Source organism: Mastomys coucha, unplaced genomic scaffold, assembly GCF_008632895.1.
Source record: "Mastomys coucha isolate ucsf_1 unplaced genomic scaffold, UCSF_Mcou_1 pScaffold5, whole genome shotgun sequence".
In the NCBI taxonomy this organism is placed as follows: domain Eukaryota; kingdom Metazoa; phylum Chordata; class Mammalia; order Rodentia; family Muridae; genus Mastomys; species Mastomys coucha.
Genome location: NW_022196911.1, coordinates 67,434,130 through 67,443,158, shown reverse-complemented (window position 1 = coordinate 67,443,158; position 9,029 = coordinate 67,434,130). Strand labels below are relative to the sequence as shown.

The following is a 9,029-nucleotide window of genomic DNA, read 5'->3' as shown; positions in this document are numbered from 1 at the left end:
GGGGCTGTGGGGGCGTGTGGTATAGGGTTGGTGCAGGGGCTGTGGGGGCATGTGGCCTTGCATGGTAGGAGAGGGACCCCCTTTCCTCTCTGCTCAGCATCGTAGATTCTGGAGACTCATGCTACTGGGTACTCCCCCCCCATTCCTACCAATTCTATGACTCAGTTCATATTTATATCACACATAAAACACCTTTACAACTTCTTGCTCTGCGATCTGGAGGGATAGATACTTCTTAGAGAAACTTTCAAACATGCAAAAGTCAAGGAAAAAAGTTGTTGAGTTCCTGCTACCTATCAGTCTAAAACTCTATCTTGTATCCACTTCTGTCCGGGGAACTTTCTTTCATATCTCACACAGTGTGGGCAAATTTCAGACATTGTGCCAACTCTTATAGGAACACTAGAATTTGATATTATAAAACCACAAGACATTAAAAAAAACCTACACACATACAAACACACATATACACACATATGCACACATATGCACACACATACACACACATACATACACACACATACACACACATGCACACACATACACATACATACACACATATACACATATACACTCATACACACACATGCATACACACATATATGCATACACACATATATACACTCATACACACATATATGCATACACACATATATATACTCATACACACACATACACACACACACACACACACACACACACAACCACAGCATCATTATTACTTCTTCAGAAAATCCAAACAATCCCTTCATGTTCCCTAATTGCCTGTCACAGTTAGGATTCTCTGACCATATAATTTATTCCATTTTAAAAGATCTTATTTTTTTTTTTAAATTTTTTTTTTTAAACACTGTTTTGTTTCTTTCATTTTTTTTTTAAGATTTATTTATTGTTATATGTAATTCACTGTAGCTGTCTTCAGACACACCAGAAGAGGGTATCAGATCTCATTATGGGTGGTTATGAGCCACCATGTGGTTGCTGGGATTTGAACTCAGGACCTTTGGAAGAGCAGTCAGTGCTCTTAACCACTGAGCCATCTCTCCAGCCCCAAAAGATCTTATTTTTAAATATGTGCATACATGTGTGTATCTATGTGCATCCATTTACAGGAGTGCAGGTACCCATAGAGTACAGTAAGAGGGTGATGGGTCTGTTGGGGCTGGAGTTGCAGGTGGCTGTGAGCTGCTTGGCATGGGTATGGGGAACTGAACTCCAGTCCTCTGAAAGAACAACAGATGTTCTTAACTGCTGGTCCATCCCTCCAGCTCTTATAAACGAATGGCATCTCTGTGTTCAGGCAGGATCCAAACAAGGCCAACGGGTTAGACTTTGGCATTGTGGCTCTGTGTTTCCTTCTCCCTGGGGTCTCCTGCCTCTTCTGGGTCATGTCAGGAACTGAGTTAGCAGTCCTGGAGAGATGCACATTTGGATTCAGCTGGTTGCTTCTGAATGTAATTATCTGACATATTCGTTTATTTCCTGTATTTTTGAAAAATGGACTTTTAGCCTCAAGGGCTTGAAAAGATTTTAGGTCTTTCTTTCCTCTCTCCTTTTAACCCCATCTCCCTTATTTTTGTGCCAAGTTTCATGTAACCCAGCTGGCCTCAGACTTCTAGTATAGCTGAGGATGACCTTAAAGTTCTGATCCTCCTGCCCAGTTTCAAGGTTACAGGTATGCATCACTACATTTGGTTTATATAGTACTAGAGAGCAAACCCAGGGGTCTGTGCGTGCTGGGCAAGCACTCGACCAATGGAGTCCCACCCCCAGCCTCTGTTTAAAGTCACAGATAGCTCTGCAAACTTCTTACAGAGGGCCCCACTGTGCCTGCCTATCTCATGCAAGATTGAGATTGATGGGTGAGTTCAGGTGTTGACAAGTTGAGCTGTCTATCACAAAGCTCCCCCTGGATTTTCACAGTGGATGGTAGATAGAAACTCTTTATTTCATGGGGAGCTAATGACCTTTTTGAAAGAGCAGTTTGTGGAGAGATAGACTGCATTTGAGATGTGCTCTATTAGTGTGGAGTGACCAGGGAGGTCCTTTCTCCTCTTGCTACACTCTCTCTTTATCTGTAAATGAACGAAGACACGTCCAGGGCTATTTTGGGAACCACAGAATATGATATAAATGAACAGAAGTCACAGTATTTATAGGGTGATTAAAAACTAGAAGTTATTATTTTGAGCTAGAAGAATGTTGAAGATTCATACCTCCATTTTACTGAGGAGCCTTACTGTGGTAAGATTCTGAGAGAGGAAGAAACTTACTCTGGTTCAAATATATTGTGGGGCAGGATCCAAGTGGGGTCCTTACCTTTCTGTTGGAGACATGCATCTTTCGATAAGGCCAGACTACAGTGCTAACCAATAGGGGTGCTATGTAACACACATTACACCTGGGTGTTCCTCAGTACACAGGAGCCTAGCATCTTTTCTTTTCAAAAGTTTCAGTGTTATAATTTTTATCTTAGTGTCCTTTAACTTAAAAAAAAAATGTGTGTTTGTCAGTTCAGGACTTCATCCAGTTGGCTTTTCTGGGGTGTGTTTGTTTAGAACCATCTCTCTTGCTTTTGCTCTCAGAGACACCCCTGACCTTGTGAGACCCCTCTGTACCTACTTCAGGCTTTCTGTTCCACAAGGCCTTGTCACCAGCAAGTGTCCCCCCCCAACATATGCTCCGGAGGGTGCATATTTGATAATGTGGTAGGCTACATGAACAGAAGGCTGTCAATAAGATCTTGATTAGTTGATTGATTTGCTGTTTGCAAAGTCCCAAGCTGCTGCTTCCTCCAGGAACTATCCTGTGACTCTGGTCTTCTGGCCACTTCAGTAGTCATGTGACATACATCTCATAGTGGGCATGTTTTAGATATAGTGACTGTTGGTTTTCTCAATGCTCATGGTTTTCATGAATTTGCATATGAATTATTTGTCTACTTATACAGCCATATTTTATTATTTTTTATTTTTTTGTTTTTTTTGAGACAGAGTTTCTCTGTATAGCCCTAGCTGTCCTGGAACTCACTCTGTAGACCAGGCTGGCCTCGAACTCAGTAATCCACCTGCCTCTGCCTCCCAAGTGCTGGGATTAAAGGCGTGCTTCACAACTGCCCTAGCCATACTTTATGTATACATCCATCTACCCACCCCATCTACCCATGATTTTATTTATCCTTCAAATCAACCAGTGTTCAGTCAAAATCAAAACTTTCATCACTAAATAAACCTCCCACACCTTTATCCATCCATCCATCCATCCATCTACCCATCCATCCATCCACCCATCCATCCATCCATCCATCCATCCACCCACCCATCCATCCATCTATTCATAAGTTCTCCTACCCAAGTCTCAATTCAATCAATGTTCATTCACAATCAAGACACTGTTTTTGTTTTTGTCTGTGTGTCTGTACATATGTGGTCAGAGGTCATGACCAATCTCAGATGATCAGCCTCACCTTCCACTTTGTTTGAGACAGAATCTCTTTTGCATGATGCTGAGTACACCAACTGGCCCGTGAGCTTCCAGGGATTCTTCTGTCTCTGTTTTCCATCTGCCTGTAGGACTGACAGTATCATAGATTTGCTTCCTACCACACCTGCTTTATATGGACTCTGGGGATCTGAACTTATGTCCTCACACCCATGTAACAGGCATTCTCCCTGATGTACCATCTCCTTAGCATCCATAATCCAGTTTTTCACCACTAGATCTCTACCTTATCCTGTTTCCTCCTATCTCCTTATGATCTCTTCTTCCTTCTCCCGTCTCTTCCTTACATTATCAAGCATTTACTGGGCACCCGACTTGGCCTATTCTGTGTTAGGAATGATACAGGTGATCTCCAACCCTGAAGGAACTGAATTGTGGAGGAGCAGAGCACATTAGAGTGAGAGGCAACTGTTAGAGTGAGAGGCAGCCAGGGCATGACAAAGAGGACAAGGGCAGAATACTCTGGGGTCACAAAAGATGGAGGGTTAACTTCTTTAGAGTCTTTGGGGGGAACTTCTTCAAGAAGGTGACATAGAGTTGGGTCTTAAAGAATGACTAGGAGTTCACACTGTGTGCTGACTAGTTCTATGTCAACTTGATATAAGCCAGAGTCATTTTGGAGAAGGGATCTCAATTGAGAAAACACTCCCACTAGATTGGCCCATCAGGGCATTTTCATGATTGTTAATTGTTTTGGGAGGACTTAGACCATTGTGGGTGGTGTCACCCCTGGGCTGGTGGTAGCAGGATATTGGGCTCTGGACTCCAATACAGCTCTGTACTCACTTGTTAGTACTCTGTGTTTAAACGCTGCCAACCAATTAAAAAACTCAGACCTTCAAGCTCGACACACTGTTTGTGGACAAGTGATTCATATGCACAGGTAGAATCAAGCTGGGAATCAGTGGATGTGGTCTGAAACAAGGCAGGTGGCATCTTCCAGTGCAGATGGGGCCTTGGTCTCAGAGCAAAGAGGAAACTATAGTTCTGAGCTCCCTGACTGGCTGAGTCCTCAGATGTCTAGACCCATCAGTGATAGTGGCTGTGTCTATAGCCCGCAACTTGGAAGAAGGGCTCCAGGATCCCTCACTTTCTCAAAGTTGCTGCTAGGAGACTAAAGACCTGCCTTGTCCCCAACTTGTCCTTGTCTCCTAGATTCTATCCTATTCCTGTTGTCATTTTATAACTTCAGGCATGGGATGGGGCACTGGGCCTTCCAGGTTGATCGGTGTCTAGCGGAATTCAGCCTTTGCGTGAGGTCCTGCTCAAATGGCACCGTGGGTCTCTCCTGGAAGCAAGTTGGTGGGAGCTTGGTACTCCCTCCCTTACCCTAGCCTTAATCCTCAGGCACCTGCCATCTGGCCTTTCAGAGGTCAGCTCAGGGCATCTTGGCTAATCCCAGCCAGTTGGGGTGGGGAAGGTGACCTTCAACTCTCAGCTTCTGTCTTTCCTACCAGCAGCAAGGGACTAGAATCTCTTTGTAGAGGCCTAGGCAGGGCAACTTTACCTCTGTGGAGATGGGCTCTGAGGCTTAACTGGAAAGTTGAGGCTTAGCATGGAGAAGGCCTTGCTGAACCCCAAGGACCAACTCTGCACTGAATGCAGCTGGATCAGACCAGACATGCACTTACACTGTCACATTTGATGGCTCTCTCAGATCTGGGACCCTGCTCCCTCCCACTGCTTCATGCTGGAAGCCTTGGGCTTGGGAGGCTCAAGGGTTCCTTGGGGGAAGAAATGTGTTATACTGGCCACAAGTCTATAAAGAGGCAATACGTGGCTAAAAGCATGGATTAGGGAGGCAGATTTGAATCTTGTCTATGTCATGCCTAGCTGTGTGGCCTTGAGCTGTGTGGCTCCTGTTCGACATCTGCAGCACAAGGATATCCACAGTGGCCCCTTTGATGGGTGGTGACAACCACAAGAGGTGTGGACAGATATAAAGCCGTTGTTGGTACACTGAAAAGTATGGTTATTCTGGGGGGTGTCCTGGGACATCAGCGCTCTTTTGTGAGGGGTGCGACATGGGCTGGGTGTGGCCTAGTAGGCTCTGACAGCTGAGGTAACCCCCCTCTCCATATCTCTACAGCACACAGGGGTCTACCCTATGTTGTCCCGCAGTCTGCGGCAGGTGGCTGAGGGCAAGGACCCCACGAGCTGGCATGTGCACACGTGTGGGTTGGCCAACATGTTTGCATACCACACGCTGGGCTACGAGGACCTTGATGAACTGCAGAAAGAGCCACAGCCTCTCATCTTCCTGATTGAGCTGTTGCAGGTGGGAGCCAGGTGTGGGAATGGCTGGCCCAGGTCAGGAGGGATGCTGCAGACCCCCCTATCCCGTGCCCCTTTCATGTGTTTCTATAGCAAATAAGAGGCCAGTCAGGGACCCCAGCAGAACTGAAAGTTGCAAAAACAACCCCTCCCCTCCACCAGGAAAAAGCTCACTCGGAACCAATGTTTGAAAATGGGTTTAATTTCATTTTTGAAGCATTTTTTTTCTTCAATTGGTCATCTGCTTCCTTATCTTCAAGATTTAGAGTTGCAGCCTTTTCCTTGGTCCCTGTGATTTGTGCATTTGGGCTTGGGTCTGGCACAATAAGAGATCCTGCATGGATCTAGAAAAACCAGGCTCAAGGTCAAGGCCAGGTCAGAATTCAGATTGTGAGCAAAGTTGAGGCTCAACCTGAGGGCGTATGGGAAAGCAGAAAAGAGCAGCTGTGTCTGTACACTGTGCAAGAACATCCCTTCCAAGCTGCTCTCTGTAGATACTACATATTTGTGTTATTATGATGATAAATTCCCACCAGATGGCAATAAAAGTGTCTTGTGCTTACACAGCGAGTACTCATGACCATTTTCCAACTATTGAAAGCAAACTTTCCTAAAGAAAGGAACATTTTCATAATTTGCCCAAGGGCACTGGCTTGCTTAGGGCAGGGCTGGGCCTTGTGGCTTCTTTGCTCTGTCCTCAAGGTCTTAACCAGCAAGACTTCTTCTGGTGTGGCGCCTCACTGTGGGACATAGCAAACCCCTTCAGAAGGACATTGGGGGTCATCTTGTCTGGTCTTCGCCTGGCTAACCTGTAGCTCCTGGGCTAGGTGGAGGCCCCAAACGAGTACCAGAGGGAGACGTGGAACCTGAATAATGAAGAGAGGATGCAGGCCGTGCCTCTTCTTCATGGAGAAGGCAACAGGCTCTACAAGCTGGGACGATATGATCAGGCCTCCACCAAGTACCAGGAGGCCATTGTGTGCCTGAGGAACCTTCAGACCAAGGTGTGAGGCTACCTCTGGCTGGGTGGGCTGGGATGAGCCTTAAGCAGCAGGTGGCTGAGCTTCTGCCCTTCAGGAGAAGCCCTGGGAGGTGGAGTGGCTGAAGCTGGAGAAGATGATCAACACCTTGATCCTCAACTACTGCCAGTGCCTGCTGAAGAAGGAGGAGTACTATGAGGTGTTGGAGCATACCAGCGACATTCTACGACACCACCCAGGTGCAGCCCCGGCAGGGGTGGCGGGGTGGGGCTAGGGGTGGGGGATTGGGAGTGGGGGAGTAGGAGTGAGGGTGGGGGAGCAGGATGGGGGTTGGAAAGATAGGAGCAGCCAGGCCCCAGCCACCTTGGAAGGCCTTCGTAGACTTTTCCCACTCTGTGAGACATGGAAGCTTGTCTTCATCCAGTGGATCTCCACAAGCCTGCAACTGCATTGTAAGTGCTTCTGGGTGGGTGATAGTCTACGGAGGGAGGTGTTTACTTCTGACTGAGGCTGGAGATCTAGTCCAGGCTCACTTGGAACTTGTGATCCTCCTGCTTCAGCTTCCAGAGCTTTACAAGTGTGTGTGCATTTATATGAGGCTTTAGGGAGGTGGTTTAAAAACCGAATGTATTTTATGTTTTTCAAATGTGCATATGGCTGTGTATTCCATGAATTTGGGAGGGGCAGCCAGGCGTTGAAAGGAGGCCAGCAATCTAGGGAAAAATATGAAGTCGACACTGAAAGCAGGTCTCTGGCAGTATTTGAGAAGGTGCTTGCCTAATGCTAAGTACGATTAACAGCACACACTTGCTCCATGCGCCTCCATCCTTATTTCACTGAGCCTCACGGTCAACCAGATTGGTCAAGTATGAGGATAGGGTCTGATGGGACAAAGCTTGGGTCTTCAGTGGGAACAATGGAGAGTTCTGGAAGTGAAATTGGTCACAGGATTTGGAAAGAAGCTGAGGCTGGGTGGCCTAATGCCAGGGCTTTCTGGGACTAGCTGGGTGGGTGCAGTGCGCTTCTCCCCGCAGGGATCGTGAAGGCCTACTATATGCGCGCACGTGCTCACGCGGAGGTGTGGAACGCTGAGGAGGCCAAGGCAGACCTGGAGAAAGTGCTGGAGTTGGAGCCTTCCATGCGCAAGGCAGTGCTCAGGGAACTGCGGCTGCTGGAGAGCCGCCTGGCGGACAAGCAGGAGGAGGAGAGGCAGCGCTGCCGGAGCATGCTGGGCTAGGCTGGGCTGGACTCCACTGAGTTAGAGTGGGTTAGGTTGGGTGGGAGCTGCGGGTTGAAGTCCTGGGCAGAGGACTGGGGCTCTGTACTCACACTGCTCCGCTTGCTGCAGGGCGCCCCAGGGGAGGTAGGTGTCCTTGGCTACTAGGAGACTGCCAGAGACTTCTCTACGTTCCCACAGCCTGTGGGCTGTCCGTGCAGCAAGCATAGATTGGGAATCTCTGGTTCAATTAACTAGGACTTTGATGTCACTTTTTAGCACATATTCATATTAAATCACATTAAGACTAAAGTCTTAGTGCTGGAGATATAGCTCAGCAGTAGACAACTTGTTTAGCAAACCTGGAGCCCTGGGAGTTGATCTCTGACATAAATAAATAGAAACACACATAAATGTATTTTGTGAGATTAAAGTCATAGATGCCCATGGAAAATCACCCCTACCCCCAAATTAACAAAGGGCACAGGACAGCTACAATTCCTTAGCCTAGGCATAATAACCAAACTTATTTTAAATTAAATATAAAAAAAGACTTACTTAATTTTATGTGTATGTGTATGTGTGCCTGAGTGTATATGCCACATGTGTACAGGTACCCAAGGAGGCCAGGGGAGGGCTTGTGATTCTATAAACCTAGAGTTACAGATAGTTGTGAGCTGCCCCACCTGAACATTGGAAACCAAACTTAGGTCCTCTGGAAGAGCAGCAAGCGCTCTCAACTGCTGAACCTTCTCTCTGGTCCCAACTTAAAAATATTTTTAATTAGCATGCACAGTATTTTGCTTATGATGTTTTCAAACAAAATTTGCTTCTTTTTTTTTTTTTTTTTTTTTTTTTTAATTCTCCTCCTATCCTTTCCATTATGCCCATTTGTATTTTTCTGGTAGTTTTGTTTTGTTTTTTCCTTGATCTCCACACTAGTCTCCATTGCAGCCACTTGTATCATATACCAGTGTTGCTTACAAATGGAGTCCCCCTCTTTCCTGGGCTTGGGTAGCTGTATTTTGGGATTTCTGATTCTCTTGGTTTCCTTTTGT

At 46.5% G+C, this 9,029-nt stretch overlaps 1 protein-coding gene across 3 annotated transcripts in view; it reads left to right on the top strand.

Annotated features, from left to right (window-relative positions):
* Aipl1 (aryl hydrocarbon receptor interacting protein like 1) overlaps positions 1-8,787 on the top strand; it is a 10,938-nt gene extending 2,151 nt beyond the window's left edge. For 2 of the 3 annotated variants that reach the window (XM_031352088.1, XM_031352089.1), the window contains exons 4-7: positions 5,591-5,779; positions 6,603-6,779; positions 6,853-6,994; positions 7,790-8,787. In XM_031352088.1, the coding sequence (XP_031207948.1) occupies positions 5,591-5,779; positions 6,603-6,779; positions 6,853-6,994; positions 7,790-7,992 (711 nt within the window). In that variant the 3' untranslated portion in view covers positions 7,993-8,787. The remainder of the gene's footprint in view (positions 1-5,590; positions 5,780-6,602; positions 6,780-6,852; positions 6,995-7,789) is intronic. The other variant, XM_031352087.1, reaches the window with a different exon arrangement.
* Positions 8,788-9,029: the final 242 nt, after the last annotated feature.